General features: G+C 37.5%; 2 protein-coding genes across 2 annotated transcripts; one reads left to right on the top strand and one right to left on the bottom strand.

The window, feature by feature from the left end:
* Nucleotides 1-601: 601 nt before the first annotated feature.
* LOC143541078 (uncharacterized) lies at nucleotides 602-3186 on the top strand. The gene is made up of 8 exons (XM_077033989.1): nucleotides 602-680; nucleotides 1481-1593; nucleotides 1678-1749; nucleotides 1879-1914; nucleotides 2570-2612; nucleotides 2693-2780; nucleotides 2857-2914; nucleotides 3024-3186. Exons 1-8 carry the CDS (start codon nucleotides 602-604, stop codon nucleotides 3072-3074), a joined length of 540 nt encoding a protein of 179 aa, XP_076890104.1. The 3' UTR covers nucleotides 3075-3186.
* Nucleotides 3187-4015: 829 nt separating this feature from the next.
* LOC143541094 (uncharacterized) lies at nucleotides 4016-23305 on the bottom strand. The gene is made up of 13 exons (XM_077034004.1): nucleotides 22821-23305; nucleotides 21180-21906; nucleotides 15127-21002; nucleotides 13027-14465; nucleotides 12564-12827; nucleotides 12230-12447; nucleotides 11862-12133; nucleotides 8762-11786; nucleotides 8103-8235; nucleotides 7508-8013; nucleotides 5508-6431; nucleotides 5247-5429; nucleotides 4016-4408 (listed from the first exon to the last, which is right to left on the bottom strand). Exons 1-13 carry the CDS (start codon nucleotides 23174-23176, stop codon nucleotides 4211-4213), a joined length of 14121 nt encoding a protein of 4706 aa, XP_076890119.1. The 5' UTR covers nucleotides 23177-23305; the 3' UTR covers nucleotides 4016-4210.
* Nucleotides 23306-24680: the final 1375 nt, after the last annotated feature.

Genomic DNA, 24680 nt, shown 5'->3' with positions numbered 1-24680 from the left:
GTATTTGAAATCCAAATTCACGGATTTCACAAACCTTGTTCAAATTTACATGTTAAACCCCCTCTCACACACACACACACACATTATCTTAATATATATAATAGAGTTTGTAAAGATCTAATGTTTTAATTTTTAAATAAAGTAAATTTTATGTGTCAACTGATGCGTCGATTTGCAAAAAAGCTTAGTCTTATGGATTTTCTTACAAAAATAACATATGAATAGGGATGAGCTCGGTACCAAACCCGTACCAATCCCGAAAATCGCCAAAAATGAGTTCTTGTACCGGTACAGTACGGTGTTTAAAGGGAAATAATCGGTAAAGTACCTACAGGTCTCGAAAACCTTTAAAAGCGGTACTGAATGGCTACCAAAAATATCCGGTTGGTACCGTTACCGGTACCGGGTCTCATGTGAATGCTTGCTTGCTTGCTCAGGAAAGTTCAAACTTGACTTCTAGAAACACGTAGTCAACGGTCTGATTTTGTAACTAACTTTTGAAAAGTCAAAAGTCTATTACCTACCAGTCAACTTTCACAAAACATTCATTACCTTTAACAGAACAATGAATGAATCAACAAACAAAATCACTCCAAAAAAAATGGGATTGATCGAAAAGCAAATCGATTCGTTGAAATCAATGCAGTTCAGACAATTCGTCACTCAAGCCATTACCCTCGGTTCTTGATTCTCTTTTAGATCATCATACATTTTTATGTTTTAATCGTTAAATTACTCGATAATTCACTTAACTGGTTAAATGCAATCTCAATATGTGTTATTTCGATTAGAATATGATTCTTCGTAACTGAATTATAAGAATCCCGGTATAAGTATTCGAATTCGCGCCATTTTAGTCATTATGTATGTTTAAGAGGGCTCGAGCTTGAGCTTGACTCGTTTAGAGCTGTATTTCTAAAGCTCGAGCTCAGCTCGGGAGTATTTTACCAAGCTCGAGCTCGACTCAACTCGTTTAGAGCTGTATTTAAGCTTGAGCTTGACTCGTTTAGAACTGTGTCTCTGAAGCTTGAGTATGCTCGTGAGTAGTTTGTCAAGCTCGAGATCGACTGTTTAGAGCTGTATTTCTAAAGCTTGAGCTCGACTCATTTATTATTTAATTAATTGTTTATTTATATATATTTTATTATTATTTCCATATATTTATAATTAAGATTTTTATATATAATAATATATATTGGTTAATTATTCTTATCATATGTTTTATATAATAATAGTTATTGTATACATATTTTAAATAATAGTTATATAAATAAAAGCTCCGTTAGGCTCATGAGCCGGCGCAAGCTCATTTAAGCTCGGCTTCATTCGCGTTTTACCGAGCTGATCTCGAGTAGCTCATGAGTGGTTCGTCTAATTTACACCCCTAACTTAGACTATGTGCAGGCTTTATATATCTTAGTTTTTGGATAAAGGTGGTATTATTGAACCTTGCTCATTTGATAAATGATAATGTTTACAGGTATGATTGTGACATCAGCATTAATAATATGGAAAGGACTGATGTGCATTACTGGTAGCGAATTACCTGTCGTTGTTGTGCTCTCTGGAAGTATGGAACCTGGCTTTAAACGGGCAAGTGAACGGCTACCCGTCTAAATTATCGTTTACTTTATAGTTAGTTAAACTGACAGTTATATTTGAAGTTATAACTTGCAGGGTGATATTTTATTTTTGCACACGAGTAAGGAACCAATTCGTGCGGGTGAAATCGTGGTCTTCAATGTCAAGGTATGCTTCTTAATATGTTTTTCTCTTTTGTTATTACCAAGCTTTTTAAATGCTTGTTAGCATCACAATCTTTTGATATATGAATTAACTTTCCCGTTGTTTATTTGTGCTCTTGTTGTTTGTATGCAGGGACGTGATATTCCAATCGTTCATCGAGTGATTAAGGTATGTGCTTTTCAGAAGGCGTTTATCTTCTCTTTTGCTTTTTCTATATTCAAATCGGATTAGGCATGTAAACAAACCGAACGCTGAGTGAAATATTCGTGAACCGTTCGGCGGGAAGTTCGTTTATGTTCATTTATTTGATAAAACGAACATGAACACATGTTTTGTTCGTTCGTTTATTTACGTTCTTTTATGCCCGTTCGTTTAACTCATTAACTATGTAAATTTTATAAAATTTTAAAATAATTAGATATGTAATATGTTAACCAACTATGTAATTTTATGTTCATTGTACGTTCAGCTATTTTCATTTATGTTCCTTTATGTTCGTGAACTGTGTGTTTAGATTCTTAACGAACGAACACGAACATGTGTATTTTTTAAACAAACGAACATGAACAAAAATATTTGTCCGATTACTATTCGTGTTTATGTTCAGTTAAAGTTAAATGAATGAACAAGAACATGAATTAACTGTATTCGAATAAACTGGAATAAACTGTATTTGAATCAATGTTGTTGCTATTGTTAAAACCATAACTTCAGTCTATCTTGCGCGGTTACAAATGTTGCATTCATCATTTGAACTATGGACTAACGGGTCATCTCTGATATTATTAAAGTAATGTGTAATCACTAATATATAATTCTGCAGGTTCATGAACATGAAGATGGAGAAGTTGATGTCCTTACAAAAGGTAAATCAATTCAACAATATCATTTTTTTTAAATAATAAGTGGAGTTGATTAAAATAATTTGGTTATAATGTCATTGCAGGAGACAACAATCCAAAAGATGATAGAGGTCTGTATGCTCAAGGCCAAATGTGGTTGCAAAGGAAACATATTATGGGACGAGCCGTCGGGTAATTTAACTTTAAATTGCTTGTCTATTTAACACCAAATGTATCAAAAGTTAAATGTGTATGACACTTTTTGTAGGTTTTTGCCTTACGTTGGTTGGGTGACAATTATAATGACAGAAAAGCCCGTCATCAAGGTTTGCTTTCGATTTAAACATGTTTCTTTTTTATCATTTTATCGCATTGATAGCATTACTGGTGAGTATATCATTTTGAATTTAATTTTATCGGTTTTTTTGTACGCAGTATATTTTAATAGGTGCTTTGGGACTGCTAGTAATAACTACAAAAGAGTAGCAACCATCAATTCCTTATCGAAAGGTCATGTAATCATCATAGAATATTTTCTATTTTGTGGGCAAGTATATATTCAGTATAAACTATTCAAGAGCATGATACTATACATTTACTTTGTTATATATTAGATTCTTCACCAAATTTGCAAATATGTAAATTTGGGTCATGAGGGTAATTGAGATTGCCGGGCTACTCGAGATCGGATCGATAAAAAGATCCTAATGAGCCAAGCTGTTTCGAGCTTGAGCCGAGACCGAGCCTCAAATAAAGCTCATTTAGACATCGAGCCCGAGTTCATGCGTTGTATGGGAAGTTCGTTTAGGCTCGTCGAACCTTAACGAGCCTCATGTGTTAACTTCACACTACACAACCAAGTTTGAGCCGAATTTTGGCTCGTTTAAGGTAGTACACAAGCTCAAGCCGAGCTTAGACTCGTTTAAGGTTTTTCTTAAATTGTATAAAAATAGGTAAAAGCATACATTAATTAATAAATAATAAACGAGCCCAATTAGAGCTCTCTCAAGTCAAAAGGAGATGAGCTTGAGCCTAGTTAAGATTCGGCTTGTTTACACTTATAAATTAGTACTTATACTCGTTTAAGAGTTTGGAGAGCATATAACCTTGAAGGTTTCCTCAGGAGAAATTATGGTTATCTAAGTTCTTAGCATGACCCGTTGTTCATTACAAGCAAAACGCGAGAATTATTCGAGTACTAATTATAACTATGGTGCGCACACGTACAGCACCGACTCCCTTGAACTGGAAAAGGCATAAAACATCAAACCCAAATAACCATACGAGTACTAGAAGGCTCAGCCGACCAAGTCGCGCCAACTTGATTGGACCATGTACACAAATCAAGATTCACACAATGAGCTTCAGAAGATTAAATAAAAAACATTCTGTAGGAAAGTGTTTGATGAAATACAATTTAAGATTAAATCGATGGGTAACTTCTGTACAATACCTTCTATATATGATACAAGTTTCACTATGCATACATATTCAAAATCATATCATCACCTAAAAGAATATAAACAAACTATATATACTTGTGACTGTAATTGAAACCAGCCGTCCAAAGTCTTCGGAAAAAAAAAGAGAGAGAAAAAGCCTTTTAGCACTTTTTAAGTCTATCATGGACGATATATTTTAATGGTATTAGAAACTTGTAGCCGACAAAACGGGCATCGAGAGACAGCAGATGAACATCGACGACATAACACATGACCACATGGCACAATGGTTATATCTACTTCATTCGTCAAACATATTCTGCATAGCCATGCTGCTTTAGCCGTGTCAGCTTCTTTTGCTGCTGTTTCCGACTTCTCCTGCAAATTCCATAAGATACAAGTGAAACAATAATCAGTAAGCCTGGCAAAACGGGTTGAAACTGTTTATATACATGGGTCGTTTAGAGGGGAAAAAAGTATCGAAATGGGTTCAGCCTCTATATTTGCTTGTAGTGGCGACAGGCGGTGGCTGTGGTGGCAGCTACTAGAGGTGTAAACAAGCGAAGACATTCATGAGCTACTGACTAACTCGCTAAAGGATTTCCTTATCTATATAATTATAATAATTTGTATTTGTATAATTATATATATTACATAATATAAATAGAAGTCAATTACACAGATGGTCCATGTGGTTTGTTCATATTGCATCTTTAATCCCCAAGTTCCAAAAATTACAACTTTAGACAAACCGTTTGCACAAATTACAAAGTAAAAACAAGAATTAACTAAGGGTATTTTTGACATTTCACATGTACCAAAAAGAACAAGTTAATGTCCATTCACTTTAGGGACCATTGGTGTTATGTTTTGCCAAACAGTTATAGTTGTAATTATGAAAAACATAACTAAAAATAACTATATGCACAACTATGACATATGTAAAATAAATAATTAATAACTAAATAATAATAAGGGTGCGCTTTATATCATTGCAAGTATAAATATATAAAAAATAAATTGTATGATATATGTAAAATTTTAAATAGCTAACAAATCAAGCACGGCTCGGGCTTAATTACTGTTAAGCAAAATGAGCCGGGCTCGAGCTCGGTTTGACTCGCTTACTTCCCTAGTGCCTACAGGCGACAATAGAGGTAGCGGTGGTGGTAATGTATATATTGCTTTTTTAATAAAGAGTTAAAGATGCACAAACCTGCTCGAGTAACAGTGCTGTGTGAGATTCTTTTAGTTGTTCTTGCAGGGACAAAGTTGTTTGCAATAGAGACTGCTTCTCGGTATCCATTCTGATTCCAGCAGCCGACAGCATCTCTTGAACCGCTTGAACCAACTCATGGGCCGACACACGACCATGCTCAAGTTCTTTAATCGGTTGTCTCTGTCAAGATATTATTAAAATTAACAACCTTTGTATTATCCAATATAAAAAATGCAAACAGAAAGATAATATAAAAACCTGATTTCTTGACTTCACTCCTTGAGACCCTTCAGGTTGGTCAACAGGGTCAACATGGATACTGCCAACCGTATTATCCCCGTCATCAGACATCACGTGTGATGAAGATTCGTTCCCAATGGATAAACTTTTAAATGAGAAAACATGCGAAGAAAGAACAGCTTCAATTTTCCCGGGAAACGTTTCAAGGCTAAATCTATAAAGTGCTTGTCCTGCTGACGGTCTCACATTCTCGAAAATCTTTCCATATTTCAATTTCTCTCCATTTTGATTCCTCCACGCGACGATCTCTCCTTTATAGAACGGTCTTAACGGGTGAAGTTGCACTTGCATTGCATCTTGTGGAAGAATATCCCGACCCAGAAACCCATTTCCACTACCTATGCCATCTGTCGACTTCTCATTGGCTGTAAGTTTAAGGATGTTAACAACTGCAGTTTCAGAGCCTTCCGGACAAAGAAATAACGAACCAATTGGTAACACGATTGGAGATCCCAAAACATGGCTCACGACAACTGACACAAGGTCGAGAACCGAGACATAAGTTGGCGGTTCAGCGATTAGCATTCGTGTGGTCAACCGGTCAACGTAGTAGAGGGCTCGGTGACCAGGCCCGGGATGGCTTTCCCATTCTGGGACAATGGAATCTTTAGATGCACGGGTTATGTCTAAGGATCTTGGGATGAGCCAAAACCGAGTGTAGAGGGACTGAACGAATTGTAGTTTTTGAGCAATGGATTCGAGTGATTTTTGTAGTGTTAGGAAATCAGGAATTTTGGATTCGGAAGTCGTGGTGGGTGTGGTGTTCAGAACGTTTGATACCGCAACTTGAAATGAACTGCTTAATAACTTTTGTTTGATGGATGTTAATGAAACCGGCCCGACTTGTTCTAGAGTCTGCAGATGTTCTTCCCGATCGAGCTCCTGGAAAATAAATTATAACTCAAATAAAATCAGGAAAACTGGGCAAACATCTATGGTAATCTGGAAAATTGGGCCCGTATTGCATATGTACTTCACACACTTATTGGTAGGCATTGGAAAACAAAAGATTTACAGGGTATTTGGATGTGCGTTTTAAAATAACAAAATATGACAATTTACCCTGTATCAACTATAAAACTACCTTTTACCAACGCTATTTATTATATAAGGGTGTGCATGAAACAGGAATAACCAAAACCAAAATAACCACACGCAACCCAAAACCGACAGTTTGGTCTTATTATTCTAGAAACCGAACTTCCGGTTTGGTTTTGCATGTACCAAAAAACAAGAAAACCGAACTGACTTTTTACAGTCAAACCGAAGCCATAGAAACCCGGGGGGTGGGGGGGGATTCTGTTGTTGAATTTAATGGATTGCACTTCTTTATTTTTTGAATCTTAAGAAATTTATAAGTCAGTCCCAAATATTTAGGCCTAAATGTATAATGATAAACTAATCGATACTTAACAAAAAAAAAATTTGGACCCAAATTCATATATTGAGTCATCTCTTGTTCGGCCCAAAAACTTCAAGCCCAAATGGGAAAATAGAAACCAAACAACAGAACGATTATTAAAAACCTAAAAACTGAATTTTCAGTTTTTTGGTTCTGTTTTGATGAAGTAAAAGCGAGGGGCAAATAAGTAACTCTCTTGCTTCCTTAAATAATCAGTAACGTTTCAATAGACTAAGGGGGTGTTTGGGATTCCTTATTTTGCCTCCTTATAACTTTTCATTAAGTTAATAAGTTACAAAAGTGTAACTTATGGAACTTTTCCTCACACAATATAAGCAATCCCAAACACCTTATTATTTTTCAAAAAGCTTATAAGTTATAAGTTGGTGAAAATAAGGAACCCCAAACACCCCCTAACTATAAAACTGAGTATCCAAAACCAATTATCCGACCCCTAAATAATCAATTTGTCCAACCTAAAAACTGTTTATAGTACACATCCAAACACCCCTAAAGCTGATAATAACTAAAGGTAAAAGAAGAAGATGTCTAATACCTCCACAACAACATCAGAAAGCTTTCTTATGTGAAAAGCCGAGCACAACCTCTCTGAAACATCATGATGAACAAACCTCAATCTTGATGAATCGATATACTTTGCATACCGCGAGCCGTACGGATCAATATACACACACGCATTTGCATGAACGAGTCTGCAACCATCATCAGGAACAATCAACTCAGATTCCCATTTGGAATCTAGCGTCTCATCACAAAGAAAATGTAGAATTTCCATGACCGCACGGAGCTCGTTAGGATTTAAACGCTGATACCCACAAGATTTTTGAAGATTTGAAAGAATAATCATTGCACTAGAAATAGACAATGTGTCCTGGAGCCCTAGTTCTTTAAGAATCTTGACAAATGGCAGGTAGAGTGAAGGAAGTTCAAATGCAAATGGTGAAAGGTTTATAGTCAAGCGGGCAAAAAGAGAGCTTGAAGTAACTAAACGGGTCCCGTTAGCAGCGGGGATGAATGCTACTTGTTTCAACTCTGATATATCTGGGAATAAAAAGATAAAGAGAATATAATATATTGGTTGTTCAATAAGCAAAAACTATGTAACTGAAAAGAAGGGAAATTAAAATTACCTGAGGAAGATAGTGTGCCCCAAATTTTGTCCAAGTATTTGAAAATCTCAAAAGATGTTTCCTCAACAGATTTCAATCCTGACTCGTTAGGCCAATGAGCCAAAGTGTCCTCACCAAAATTTCTTCCAATGGCCTGCAATCATCATTAGGTTTGTTAATATTCTGATCCTCACTACATTTAAAGGTGGTATATCAAGTAGGTTGGTCAATATTCTGATTCTCGCTACATTTAAATGTGGTATATGAAGCTAATACTTCAAAACGGGTTGGCTTTGTTAAGTGTGTATACGAGACAAGCGAAGCCCGGACTCGTCTAGGCTCAAGCTCCTCTCGTTTACCTCACCAGAGCTCAAGCTCAGCTCATTTATTATTTATTAGTTAATTTATAATTACTTTTTATCTTTTTATATATTCTTTAATTGTAATTCTTATATATAACATAATATATATTTAGTATATTAAATAAAAATCATATAAATAATAGACTAGTTTGGAATTGCGAGCCAGCTCGATAAGTGAAGCTCGGGCCCATTTATTAAACAAGCTTATTAGTATGCTCAAGCTCGCTTAAGCTCCGCTCGATTCGAGCTTTTAGCAAACCGGTTTTGAGTGGCTTCAAATACAGTTAATATTAAGAAAAAAAAGAGCTTAATTCGTACCTGCAGGTGCTTTAAAACTATACCAAAAGGAGGAGGGCTCCTTAATTGAAGAGGGCCCCACGAATACTCAGGTGGGACCATACTTTGTTTGGAAAGAATTGGAGCAGAGCTCCATGCAAGTGGCCAATCCTTCAACAAAATGGCTTCGCTATAAGAACAAAGTGCTCTTTTACCTCCTTTCTTTCCACTTACAGATGGAAATCCTTTTTCAGCAGGAACACATGCAATCTTGCCAAGAGTATTACAAAAGTTATTGCTATAAAGAACAGCAAAATTTGCAAATATTGCACTGATAAGAGTCTCAGCTAATGACCAAATCCCTACAGGAACTTCAGTTCTCGTGTTTGAAAAATCGTCTTCAAAATCATCAACAAACCCTGAAGATTTAGGTTTCATACTTTCAGCCCCGAGAAACTCGACTCTTCTAGCACATTCAAGAACAATATCCGGATCACCAGTGTTTTGAAGACCCGCTTTTCTTAATATGCTAAGCCATCCATCTGAAACAAACCTCTCACCAGGAAACTTTTGAAGCTCACCAGTAAAAACCGATGCTAATAGTGAATCACCAGGATCAAACAAGTCTTTTGGTTTGTATAAATCTCCAGATTGCTCATCAGCACTTTTTACAAATTTGGTATCTTTTAACGTTTCAATGACTGAAGATTCTTGTTGAAGATCTTCCCAATTCATGTAGAGGTATATTAATACATCCTCTTGTTCTGATTGAGACTTATTTTCAAATTCAGGCAATGAAAACCTAACCAGTATTTGTTTATCTTGCAAATCGGTGACTCCAAGTGCTTTGACCAGTTGACTCTCAACCGACTCTGGCCCGTAAAACAGGCATTGATCGTTATATGGTTTTAGGAAAGTGTTTGAAGCAATCATACATGTTTCCTGGATGTTCAACTTTTTGTAAGTTCCGGTAACAGTTTTGTAAATCGGTAAATCACGCAACACTTCGAGATCTTGTCTTGTGTAATCAGAGCCGTTGGATGAGAAATCAGAAGCCAAAAGTGAGAACAATTGATCACAGTCTGATGCTAGAAACGAGGTCAATTCAGGTAAATAACCAGAGTGTTTAGCAGCAACGAGTTTGGCGGCTATGGTTTGACCCAATGATTGACCGATAGCTGGAAAAAAGTTAAGTGAAGGAACACAGTCCATGAAAGTGTGATTAACTATTGGTATGTTGCATTGGTTAAGCAATGAGTACAGCCACGGGTACTTTTTATCAGTAACTTTGAAGGCTAACATATAAGGCCGAACCTCTTCAGGTGAGGAATCCAAAAACGCCACGTCATCATCTTCAAGACCCCAATTGATAACAGCATTTTCCGAGTCGGAATCTGGCAAAATAGGCGGAATGAATATAAGCTTGCGATACTTTACACGGCATAAAATGGGTCTACCAAGAAAGGCAGGAGCTATCGGCCAATCAGAGAAGAGTGGTAGATCTTGGGACCCACCGAAGCTTTTCCAAAAGAGTTTCACCCAGTTCCGAGAGGGCCCACCTTCACGAACCGAACTTGCGTTATTTTCCCATGAGAACCAAGGGGCTGGACTCGAGTTCATAACATGGTTCACCCAATTTTCATGAAAAAGTGAACTCATGTGATCAGCAAGCAAACGTGGAGAAAAAATATGCAGCTTCAATAATGGTATCAAATCATCATCAGTAAATATTCGTGCCAAAATCGGTCTCTCTAATATATGTGGATGGATAAACATTGAAGCCAAAGGGGTCATAAGTGATTGCTGCTGCTCATTTCCTACCCAAAGTTCGGTCAACCCGAGTTTAGTAAGATGACTTGATGCAGTGGGACACGGTAAGCCTTTAAGCTCATTGGCTACTTTTAAAAGATAGCGGTCTGGACCTCTGGTTCGAGCATCAAAACTAGGTCCTGGGAAGTTGTACCTTTCGTTTAACGAACTGCCGCCCCGACCAATGTCTTCAACAACCCCCCGCCCAAAGTCAAACAGAGCCCTACTTAAACTCGCCACCATTTCTATTGGGTCTCCTTGACCCGGTGGTGAATTCAAAGTCGTTAACCTGTAGTGCCCACTGGGCTCTGGCGGACTGGGGCCGTCACCATTAAACGTACTTGGCCCGTCATCATTAGATGGTTCTAGAAGCTGAATATCTGATAAACAATATTCTAGAACGTCCACATAAGTATCAATCGATGGAATATTGATTGAAGTTGGAGAAAGTCTAAGATGGTCACGGACCATTTTCGGTTTAATTTCTCGTATACGGAACCCGATTGACTGAATTTCAGACATTAATTCCCAGGGTACTGAAAATACTTGATAATGTTCTTTAACAAATGCACAAACTGTAGCGGGAAGCACATTTCCACCAATTCTACTTCCAGGTTGTGAAAGAAACATGCCCTCTTCAGCTTTGACTATATTACCAGAATATAACTGCCAAACAGGAAGGTCAACAAGACGATAATAGAATGGCTTTATGACTTGGTCAACCAAACAGTACCAATCAGCTTTAAGGGTTCCTGTCATTACTAAATCACGAGCATCTTCGTTATCATTAAATGCATCTTCGTTATCATGAAATATCAACTTCCCGGTAGATGTGGGCCAAAAGGAATATATCTGGTTACCACACGCATTCAAAGCCATGTGAATTGAATGAGCTGCTCGTGAGTCGAGTGTTGAAGATGAAGGGTCCCTTCTTATCTTAAACATTTCCAAAACTACCCTTACGTATGAATCCTGCACACAGGTCATTAGTTCTCGATTCCATGCTTCTTTTAACTGGTTTCCTGCATCTGGTTGTGCTCGAGATAAAGATTCATCATCTTGGTACATAAAAATGTAACGGCCTCGATTGTAACGCGCGAGGAAACAACCAAGAATAGCAACCGGCATGCTGATACAGTCAGATAAAGGAAGTGGAGACATGATGGAACGGGTTGTAGGGACGTCAGCCAGATGTCCATTTCTTAAAATGTGTACAGCCACACCAGCAGCAGGTGTCAGGTTGTAAGCAAGGTATCGCCTGGAATTAAAAATGATGTAAGTAATTGTTGAAAATGTGTGCAGAACTGACAAATGGAACGTTAATATTTAGTACCTATCGAGAGCCATGTTTCTTGTTTGACCAGAACCCAAGTAAAGTACAACGAGCCAACAGTCCACAACCATTGATCCCTTTTGGTGCAAATTTATATCTAAAGCATGCACCCTGACTGCAGAACTTGATGTACCAAATAGATTTGATAAGTGAAACTTCTTCCATTTCTTTTCTGAGAATGGATTCCTTAATGCAGCATGTGATGGATCCACGTATATCAGAAAATCTTGTGAAGGTTGTGGCTCTTTTTCCTCCCATGTTGACAATGACACCTGAATTTGTACAAAATTACAACAAAGGCATAATTTGTCAAGTACAACTACAATTACTAATAAAACACATTACAGTAATGTACAAGAAATTATTACCTCTGAAACTGACTTCAGAAATACAAGGGTTCTAGATGCATGTTTCATAAAATTTTCAAATATTTTTGTTATTTCTGTCCATCCAGATTCAGCCCCGTCTTCAATGAACTTCGAGGAAATAGGCATTCGTATAACGGTAGAATCATTTGACCATGGAACTTTTTGACCAACAAACAGAGGACTAAACTGATCACGGAATCGTTCAGTCAAATTGGTGCCTGCAGTTAAGCAATAATATAGATAAACATTAATAAATAGAGGAACAGATTATAAACTAGCCTAAGTAGATGAAGCATAATAAAATTTTCAAATAAGTAACAGAATATGCCAATACCTGCTAAAGTAAACATCTTCGCAGCAGGAGAACGACTTGAAGGAAGAGCAAAAGCCATACCACGAGGATCAAACATATACAAATACCCACCAGATACAACTGAAGGAACATCAGTTACAGAATAACAGCTCATCAACCCTAACCCATAATTAAGCATGTCACCCCGTAAACCCCAAGGAGGAAGAAATTGGAGGCTTGATATTTCTTCCCTACTCAAACTGGCTCCTTCAAGAACAGCAACTAGTGCAGGTCCTTGAAAATCTCCTGTAAAGCAGCATAATCATAAGGTAAACATTCATTATAAAACTCAAAAACATTTACTTCAGAAATATGCAACACTTTAGATGAAAATTTGCAACACTTTTGACGGTTTGACTAATATGCGATTAGCCCTTCACAAAGCATAAAGTTCATTTCAACTGGATATAAAGTAATAATTCACGGAAATTTGATCAGTCCATACCTAAATTATGCTGCAGCAACGATTGGCATGGATGTTCACGCTTGTCAAATATTATGTGCAGCTTTCTGGCTTTACAGCAATCTGCGAGCTCAATAAGATCAAATAAAAGGAAATCCTTGCCTCCATACAACTCAAGAAGTTCACAAATTTTGGCATAGTCCATGCATGGTAAATCTTTTGTCATTTCCTCACTGGCTAAAGACATGGACCGAAGAGATTGAATCCCGAGCCTGTTTGCCAGATCATTACTGATACTAGAATGTATGATGCGTTTTCCCAGAAGGGTATTATTGTCCAACCAAGGTGCATCATTATACATAACATTCCGTGAAGGCATAAGAACTCCTTGAAAATCAGGGACCAATAATGGACTACTAGACGATTCAAGCTTTCCTTTATCTAACTGACACTCTGCAACAGCCTCTAGAACACAAAGGACAAAACTCAACTGGTCTTCTGAGAGTGGTGACCCTCTAACATCGTCTTGTAACCGTTGAAGAACATTAGCATAGTCAGAAACACTAAAATTAAGCCTAACTCCCAGAGCCAGAAGCAAATCTCTAAAAACCGATAATTCAGATGGAACAACGTATAAATATGGACTATATTTTACAGGTGAGTCGAATGCAAGAGCTTCAACGGTTACAAAATCATCTCCAATCCAAACCCAATTAACTCCATTGAGGGAAGCTTTAAGAAGCTCAAACTCATCAGTTCCAACATATTCTTGCAGATTTGAATAAAGAACGGGCATATGCTCCTGTAAAGAAACTTCAAACTCTGAATCCAAATCTGAGTTCTTCTTGAGTTGTGTATAGGAATTTGATAGAGCAACTAGTTGAATAGACAAAATGTTTATAGGTAACTGCTCTGTCCATCCAAGCATACGTTGCGCATACACTGACTTACATTCACCATCCAGTATGTGCATCATGGATGAACTGAGCCACATCTGTGATTTGGGTCTAACAGCATCTGGTGCAGCAATTTCTTGAGGCGATGATAACCATGGAAGTCCTGGAAAAGGCGAGTCCACATTAACAGGACACCAACGGATGGTTCTCAGTTCAGACCAAAACTCTTCACCAGGCATTTGATCAAGCAGGTTATCTGTATAATAATCTGGCAAGCTGATGTCACTTTCCCCTGCAGTCCCAAATTCATTTAAACTGAATTCCACTTCCTCTTTTGAGAGCTTGAAGGCCAATGCATCTAAACAACCAAGTAATCTCTTTGCGCTTACAACAGCATCTGGATCCATTGCATCATGCCACATAGACACTGACCTGGCAGAGTCGAGCAAACCCTTAATACCTAGGGTTTGCCTTAACCCAAGGGAAACTAACATCTCCAGAGTTTCTGGATCGGTAAACTTTTCAGAAGGAAACAGCTCCTTGTGCAGAAAGTTTTGTAGCTCGGGTACACGAGGATCATATAGCCTGTAAAAAAAAGACATATCATGTACATAACACATACACACACACAAGCACACGAATATAATTAAGGCAAATTGGGTTACAATAATGCAAACTGTTAGATAGCATAATATAAAACAATTGACCAATTTGGATAATAGAGTATAGCAGCAAGTTATCTCTGCAAGATTAAATAATAGAGTATAGCAGCAAGTTATCCCTGCAAGTGTCTCCGAAACGTTACAACTTGTATAGTATTATATTAGTTTTCATCTAGTATAAATATGTAATGAATGTTATAGTTCAAAGTGTGAAATAAAGTCTACTCCTCCCAATTCTCTGTTCTAATCTCTGTTTATAATATGTTAACTGATATCCATTTACACAAACTATGATTCATTGGCTAATAATTACTGGCAATTTAACCAATGGCGCGTGAACAATCCCAGATTCCCAGTAGCATAATTATCATGGATTTAAACTCAATTTCACTTATATACTTCCTCATCTCGTTCTAATCATCGTTGTGAGCAAAATTGAGTGGAAATCAAGTGTAAATCTTTGATGATTATGTTACCGGGCTTATTGTTGGTCAATAGGTAATAGTTTGGACTATTAAAATCCAATTTGCAAATAATCAAAAACCAAACAGTAAACCATGTAAGGAAAGGTGTTAAGGACATACATATGTGGTTCTTGCAAAGATCCACCATTTGTGAGGACAAAGGGTGTCATCATGAGTTCTTTCTTGAAGAAGCTGTCTTCCTTGATCAAAACACGGATTTCATCAAGAATATTTGTGAGAACACTTTGCTGAGAGACAAGTTCTGGCATGCGGTTGAATACATAACTTCTATAAAACTGCCCTCGAGAAGGTTCCTGGATATCCATATACTTTTTCAATAATTTTCTATCTTTCTCCGATTCAACACGAATGAAGTCATCATCCAAAAGATCCTCAAGGATACCTTCTGGTTTAAGCCATTTAGTAGGCTTGGTTAGTGAAACCAGCTTTCTACTTCTAAAGGACTCAAACATGGGAATTCTTTTAATAATATTAATATGGGATTCATCCAGTAAGTCTCCAGAAAACCACTTGGATTGAAGAATGAAACTCCTAAGCTCATGTAGCTCACCCTCTGACGCATAGACAAAAAGCTGTTCTATTTTCTCTGGTTCACAAGCAATTGCTAATAATGCATTTAGAATGCCACTTGCTGTTGGAGACTGCACATACATATTTAAATGTGGATGCTCTAATTGAAGATCATGCCTTAATAATAAGCAACCAGTTTTCAGCAACAATGACGACATATTCTCACTCCATCCGTCATCTTCAATCACATATGAATTCTCAACAAGTTGCAAAAGATGATCGTTTCCAATGGGTAAAATTGGCCACTTAGAAAACACAGAAAGATCATCACAATTTGAATTTAAATAACTCCATAAGAGCCTCATCCATTCCAAAGTCGGTTGACCTTGTTGACCAGGAATCCACGTCACCTGCTTCGCATGCATCCATTCTGCTGGAAGTAATCTCAGAAACAGCTTTTCAAGCAAATAACAATTCAGAAATGAAGCGTTGAACAATTCACTTCGAGCCATATCACATAACTTCCCATAAATGGTATCAGAAATTTCAGAATCCACAAGTTGGTTCGCAAAAGAATCCTTTAAAAGATTATACGCATCTCCACGAGCTACATAAACTCTATCACTCAACCCTCGTTTCTCAAAAACCGTGAACGAACCATTCGAAAGAGGCAAAAGTGGTAACCCATATAAACTATCAGGATCAATCGGGTTTTTTAAATCAAGCAAGCAATACTCGAGTGCCAACAACAGTCCATTCCGGTCACGGAACTCCCGTTTCCGACGAACCAACAACGTTCTTAGCAACTGAGGTGTGAGAAAATGCAAAGACGGACAAAATTCCATAAACTTTTCGACGTGAGGTTTCGGGATCGTTGTCATTGGCAAACCCGCATCAGATAATGCATCGATAAGATCACTTGCATTCTCAAAACTAAAATCAGGGAAAATGGCTTGTTTGGTTGATATCCATTGACCACCTCTTGCTTTAGTAAACAATACACGAAGACCAGAATCAGCAATGAAGCTATAAAGGTTCTGCATCATTGAAGCCCATGGGCCTGATGTGGCGGTTGTGGGCCAGAAAGAATAGAATGAATCAGAATACTCGGTTTCCATTGTGAGTTTTTCAAGCAAGTGACCATAAGCCGGTGCAGCAACTTCTTCTAGAAGGTACATGTTCCATTCTGACCTTTTTTTCCCACCACCCGCCATGTCATTTCCAAACCATATATCCCTTCGGTTAGATGATAATTCAAAATACGCATTAACATGCACCGGAAGACCCGTACTTACTGGAAGCGGAAGAAAACAGAACGCCTTACCCACAAAATTCCTTTCAGCTTCCATAGTTCTTAAACATGATGCCACGCAAGCCCATGGAATAAACTTATGAGATTTGCTGTCTTTAGCTTCAGAGGTTCGTTTACCGTGTTGACCATCAAAGCATTCACTGGTCAACCAAATATCTGACTTTTCTTCAGAGGATCTTTTCTCGGTCAACAAAAGTTTTTGACTTTTCCATGGGAGACCCACTTCATTGTTTCTTCTCAATTTGTCAAAGAAATGATTTTTATCTGATCCTCCTCGGTTTTCATACATATGATTTACCATAAGCTGAAATGTGGCGCTTTCAGCTCCAGGTTCACCAATATGTTGCTTGTGGACTTGATGAAGCAACTGCATCTCACTACCGACCCCGTCTTTTGTGTAAATGGATATGGTTTTCACATTGCGTAAAAAAAGCAGTGTTTCCGAAACGACATCAGCAAATGATGATAAGAGTAATGTCACATCTTGAGGTGAGTATGCTTCCTTTTTTATTTGACTTTTTGAAGCAACTTTAGCATTTCTTAAAGGGAATCGAAAGAGTGTACCCGGAAATGATTGTTGCATGTTACAACCAAAGTGAAGAAATGGAGAAAACTGATCAGGAAATTGTTCTAAAATCTTCCTGCCAGCAAATTTAATCCGTAATCCAGGATGAGAAGGTGAGATTCCCGGTAAATTGCACGCGTGAGGATCAAATAACACGATATTCTCCCCAGAAACAAACGTGGGTATGTCTGTAAAATGGTAAACACAATTAAACCCTAAACCGAATCTTCCAATCGCAAACGGTTTCTCGAGTTTACTTTCTTGACCAATTCGAGAAATTGCATATAAATCTTGTGGACTGAAAACCGAGTTATTGAAACAGTACAAAGCAGGCCCCTGCCAATCTGCCATTTCCGGGGATAAAACAGATGAAGTCCCATAATGAGTGTTATCCAAAAGAAAAGCCACCTCAGTAGCTTTAGCATCTTCAGCATTTTGCACAAGCTCAAAAAGTGCGCCGGGCCCGTCTGCATACATCTCAAGAATATGTCTAAGTCTGGTGGTCAAAGCTTCATGTTGACCGAACGCTTCTGCAGCTCCAGATAAACTCACATTCATTGAATCCGCACTCTCGGCTAGTAACATTCTGCGAAGTGAATGAACACCAAGCTTTTCCGCCACATCATTTGAAATGTTACCATGCACGTACTTTTGCACAGTTTTTTTAACATTTATGGCCACATTAGATGCATCAGTTTCTGAACCAAGTAACCATGGAGCATCATTATAAACTAAATCGGTAGCATCAACTAAAATGCATGAAACATCTGGTAAGAAAATCTTAACTTGCTCTTCGTACAATTGGACTTCAGCCAGATGTTGTGCAAGTAGTAAAGCTGCCCTTAGCTCCTCTGAATTCAAAGGAGCTGACCCTTTAATAGTAGACATTCTGCATAAAATTTTAGCATAATCTGAGGGTTTCAAAAACTCCCGGATCCCGAGCTCGAGAAACAAATCCTTAAAAACTGCTAAATCTACAGGTATGACACGTATATAAGGAGCTAAATGCAGAGAACCGTTGATGACAACTTCTTCTGGTGTCGCAAATCCATCTCCTACCCAAATCCATCTAGAACCTTCTAGAACTGCCTTCACAATATCCATCTCATCTGAATTTAACATGTGGATAAGAATGGAGTATATTCTAGGCATTGCTAAAGCTAACTCCTGGCGAAGCTCAGGATCTGTTACAGTCTCACTATTCTTTCCAAGTTCAAGAAGTTGGGCGGCAATAACACTGCCACCTGGCGGTAATGACCACCCGAGGCAATGAGATAGTGATGTTGAAGAACAATCACCATCCAATATCCGCATGCTGGCGGAAACAAGCCATAAATCTGAGTAAAGTCTCACGAGCTTTGGTGGTGCAACCACTGATGACACAACAGGCCATGGTAATGATTGAAATGGAGATGAAACGAGCACCGGGCACCATGAAATTAACCTTAGATCATTCCAGAACTTTTCCAAATCAGATTTGAGATTGCGTGCCCTAAACGCACTTGCAGCGCGTGAAAACATCCGGTTCATTGTTCCCTGATCATTAAGAAAATCAGGTACCCATTTTAAGGCGTTTACTTCTAGATAAGAAAGAAGCACCTTCCCTCTAAAATGGGCCCGTTGTGGATCACTGTGCATTAACCGTTCAACTTGTCGAGCACTTTGTATGATAGCATCAGGAGACACATAAGTCCTTAAACCCAAACCATGTAAGATGTCTAAACTGCTAGATTCTTCAAAAACGCCAGCTGGAAAACTATCAGAATCTTCCAATAGTGCGTATAACTCTTCATTTCTAGGATCATAAAGCTGTGTTGGGCTCTTCAACAAACCACTGGCGCATGGGACAAATTCCAAATTTGCCAGCTGTCCCCTGAAAGTCGGGTCTTCTGCTGACAAATATGGTAACTCCTGCAAAACTGACATCATGATGATGTCACGAAACTCGGGTGGCAAATTTTTAACTTTGTTAAACGCGTATTGCTTATAAAATCTGGCCTTGCCCATGCGCTCGATACCATAATATTTACTTAAAATTTCATCTTCTGTACCAGATGAAGTTTTTATAAAATCACCACAAAGTAAGGATTCATGACACTCAAATGGGGGCAAAAACTTCTCGTCTTCTAATTTAGAGTAATAGATATTTTCAACAGATTCCTCGTCATAAATTCTAAAGATTGGAAGTCGAATACATGATCGTTTATCAAAATCGGACATAATGTTTCCAATATACCATTTTGGATCAAGAAAAAACACACGAAGCTCATCCCTCTCAGAAGCTTCTAGGGTATGAAGAAAAACTTCTTTGATGTCATCATTAGAAGAAACGACGTCAAAAATTGACTTCAAAACACCTGCACCGTCAGCATCAAGTATATAGTTGACCAAATCCGGGTGATCAACGCCATGCTTTGTGTCAAGTATCCTACACCCCACTTTCTGAAGAACGCCCTGCATCTTGTCAGACAATGTATCAACGTTTAACAGTTTCAGTTGACGGGATGGTCTATAGAGGTAACCAGAAACTGAGGGCAAAATAGGAAAATCACCAAAAATGGACAGACTTTTACAATTACCACCAAGATACTTCCAGAACAATTGGAACCATGCTTTACTAGGATGATTATAATTTGATTCTGGATCCCACAAAACCGCGGTTTTATACTTCCAATCAGCAGGTACCACTCTAGTGAACAATTGTAAAAGGAAACCAACATCAAACACGAAGACGTTTGTGGACGGGATCTTGGCAATAGATTCAAGCCTGCTTAACATATTCTGAGGTGTATTTTGATCAATTAATCTATCGGGTACCTTTTGTAAGAGCATATATTCCAATTCACTGCAGATAAAATAAGATACCCCTTTTGAAGCATCAAAGAATGATCCAAACTCACCATTTGCTAAAGGAACCAAAGGCAGATCATATGCATTTGTAACAACATCATCATCAGTCAAATCTTCAAGACAATACTCCAACAATACAAGCTTCAAAGATCTACTTAAACTGTTAACAGCTTTTGATTTCCTTAAAAGATTCCGTACTGAATCAGGAGTGACAACTTTTAACCGCACACTAGATGCAAATTTCAAAAGCATATCCCGCAAGGGGATAGGCAAATTTACAACAGGTAATCCTAGCTGGACAAGAGCTGTACTGAGGTCCTTACTTTTAGAGAACTCATTATCATGAAGAAAAGCCTCTGCTAGCGGGACCCACCTTCCTCCATCAAGATCTGAATGCAAAACTGGACTATCACTAATGTTTTTATAAATTTGCTCGACTAAAATGTTCCATGGCTCCTCAAACGAGCCAGTAGGCCATAAAGAATAATATGAGTTGGTGGGACCCAGGATCGGTTGGACTTGAAGCAGTAAATTAACGAAAGAAGAAGCAACCACATCTTCTAATAGACGCCTGTTCCAGAGAGACCTTATTCTTCCACTTCTGTCCATATCAGCACCATACCAAATGCCACGTCGGTTTGATGACACCTCAAAGTATCCATTGACTTGCACAGCCATTCCAGTCTTTACTGGCAAAGGGAGGAAACAAAATGCCCGACCATCTTTAAGAAGATCATCCTGTTAGACAGAAAAAGATTAAAATAACTTCACTAAAGTTTGAACATTTTTTTAAAGATTTATGGTATTACAGATTAGCATAAATAAACATTCAGTCACGCTATAGTTTTCATTTCATTTAATTCCTTCTGTGATACCATCATATAAAATGTTACAATAGTATAAAGTAAATATTACTCTGGAAGAATTGTCTGAGATGCATGCTGCTACAGCTGCCCAAGGTAGTAGATGAATGTCATGGTCTTTAGACAATTTTGCAGCAAAAGAACCAATGCTGCTGGATGCTGCAGCCATAGTCTGCACTATATAAAATGTATCCACCCTCTTTTGAGACTGATCTCCATTTGCATTTTCACTCAAGAAATCCAGCAAAAATCCATCTGTTTTATTATCTGAAAAACCCATATTTTTGGATAATCTAAGAAGTGCTTGGCGATGCCAAACAGTATCTTTATCAGCTAAACTGATAGAGCAAGAATAAGTTTTTCTAGGTTCAGGCATATCAGTATCCCATACATACATTTCAATAGAAACCACACTTTTCAGAAACAGAAGCGTGAAAACGCCTTCTTCGAATAGATCATTAAACATTGAAGAAATGTCATCCGGTAAATAAGCTTGCTTTGACAGTTTACTGGTTGATGCTTGCTCTTTATTCCTTAAAGGGAATCTGAATATGGTTCCTGGAAAACAAGTCTCCATGTTGCAACCGAAGGCGATGTATGGAGTAAGTTGGTCTCGGGATTTAGTGATGGCTGATGAAGTGACATATTCGATTCTTTTTCCGGGGTTTGAAGTTGAAACATTTGGAAGGTAATCACCTTGAGGATCAAACAGGACTACATATTTGTCACTCACGAAAGATGGCAAATCAGTCAGATGGTAGACCGAATTGAAGCCAACCCTAACAAACAAACAGTTACAGATTTAGTAATAAACAATTAAATTTAGCATAAACGAGCATATATGTTAAGACAATATTGCTTGTTGCAGATTATAACTTAAAAAACCATAATTAGACATTTCAAAACAAGTACACTAAAATATACATTCTTAACATCTTGTTCTTGTAATTAACTTTCTAGTAAGATGACAACCAATAGAATCTAAGAGACGAAAAAAATAATCAACGAATTCCTAATTTGGTTATGTAGTAAATACTAGGGCTAGACGTTTCGTCATAAAGTATCTCTCCGTCAAACAACCCTATTATTTTAGCTCAACATCATTCCACTTCATTAATCAAACACAAAGTAAACACATAACACCACAACACAGCAATCACATAACAAACAACAATAATAACAAATATTAATAATAATCAACATCCATAACACTCCCATGAAAGTCCATTACCTTTATCTTATTCATGTAACATTGTAACCTACTCTAGCAATGTAACATCCATAACACTCCCACAAGCAGATGTCTTTTAGCCACTAACAAAACCTTCAAAAGAGCAACTAATTCATCCTAATTCAATTTGTCAACATGAACTAATTCTTCAATACCATCACTTCATCAAACAATCCTAATTTTCTAGCTCAACATCATTTCACGTCATTCAACTATTATCAATAACATAATAATAATAATAATAATAATAAATATAACCATAATCCTAATTTTCTAGCTCAGCATCATTTCACTTCATTCAACTATTAGCAATCACATAACAAATAATAATAATAATAATCCTAATTTTTAAGCTTAACACTATCACATAACAAATAATAATAATAATAATAATATTTAATAATTAACCTATCCAAATAAACTACATCAACTTATTAGCCGTAACCGAAACCGAAAGCTCACCCGAATCGACCAGTCTTCCACGCCTCACTCTGCTTACCACTTCCACCAACCCTAGAAATACTGGCGAAATCACCTTCAGTAAACACGGCATTATTATACGCCAGTAACGCCGGTCCTTGCCACTGCGCGAGCTTCGGCGACAACAACGAGTCCGTCGAGTGCGTCCGCCGGTCCAGACACAGGCGGACCTTAGTAGCGCCAGCGTCGTCCGCATTCTGTATCAGCTCTTTTAATACTGTTGTGCCTTCGGGATAATTCAATAACACCTCGCGGATTCGCCTGGTTAGATCTACCTTCTGGCCGAAATCCTCCAGCAGCAGTGAATTTGAAATTGAATTTGATTGTTCGTGTTCCATTGTTTGATGATGATGATGAATTGAATTTGATAAGGTCAAAGTCAAAGCATGAGAGGTTGTTATATTATATAAGTAGTTGATATGATTAAAGGAGGTGGGTTTTGATTTTGGTTATTGGTTGTTTCAAGCGGTTGACAAAACACCGCCTTGGTATCATCAAACTTAACTTCACGATTGGGTAAGCATCCAGGATTTATATATTCTTTTTATTTTTTACTTTTTATTTAGTCAGCATATTATTTGTATTTAATATTTAATTTAATTTAACGAGTTTGTTGTCCGCTCTGTCACCTCTCTATTGTAAAATTTAGAGTTCGTTGTCCGCTTTGTCACCTCTCTATTGTAAAATTTATACTTTTGTTCAGTAATTAGTTTATGCTTCATTATTCTCAACTATATGTATGATTATTAACAAGTAGTTTTAATCAAATCATATCTCATAGTTATGGTAAAAATAATAATAATAACGAACTAAAATGAAGATTTTGAGTGGAGACCACAAACTGTCAAGTTCGATGAAAACTTCATGATTGGATAGACATTGAGGGAGGATATATATATAGGGATGGATCTTGCGATAAGTGATATCACAACGAGAAGTGAATATGTAACTCCATTAATCCTTAATTTCACTCAATTTCTTATGATGTTACCTATATGTATGTAGGTTGGTTGTATTTATGTCTTAGCTACATATATTCAAACCTACCTACACACAAATATATGCGTACCTACACACATTCAAACCTACCTTCACACATACAAACGTACCGAGCCACATTCAAACCTACATACCTACACATACACAAAAATGCGTACCTACACACGTACATACGCACCTACACAATAAGAATGGAGTGAAATTATGGATTAATGGAGTTACACCTTCACTTCTCACTGTAAAAAAAACTTATGGAATGATCCAATACCTATATATATATATATATATATATATATATATATATATATATATATATATATATATATATATATAATTACTGGTATTTAATTTAATGAGTTGAAATGAAAATTTTGATAGAGGACATAAGGTCTCATGTTTGAAATTCGGATACGATTTCAATCGAGATTTATCATAGTGGGCTTTCAGGAAACGGGTTTAGCCGAAACATGAGATTATGGGTTGGGATACCCAGTGTTGTTTGCGATTGCAGGCATGTAGGGACAGGGGTCACCTTTGGTTAGTTGGGTTATCACTTGGAATCTAATTATACAACGGGTCTTCAAGAACAATATGTCTCGAGTAAGACAAAACTAGATAATCTACGACCCTTATTAACCCACAGACTGATCTTTGGATTAGGGACTGAGATTACAATTAAATGTTGACCTAAACTTAGGTAAGGAGAAACAAAGCAACGAAACCACCCCGGGTAACATCAGCAACAACTTATTTACTACGATGTGACACGTAACAACAACGGCGCAACGCGTCATGGAAATATCTAGTAGTTATATGACAAAATCGCATTGCCTTTTAGTAATC

Source organism: Bidens hawaiensis, unplaced genomic scaffold, assembly GCF_021521415.1.
Source record: "Bidens hawaiensis isolate Kalapana, Puna unplaced genomic scaffold, B.hawaiensis_p1.1 tig00012467_1, whole genome shotgun sequence".
NCBI lineage: Eukaryota > Viridiplantae > Streptophyta > Magnoliopsida > Asterales > Asteraceae > Bidens > Bidens hawaiensis.
This window is presented reverse-complemented; position numbering and strand designations above follow the sequence as displayed.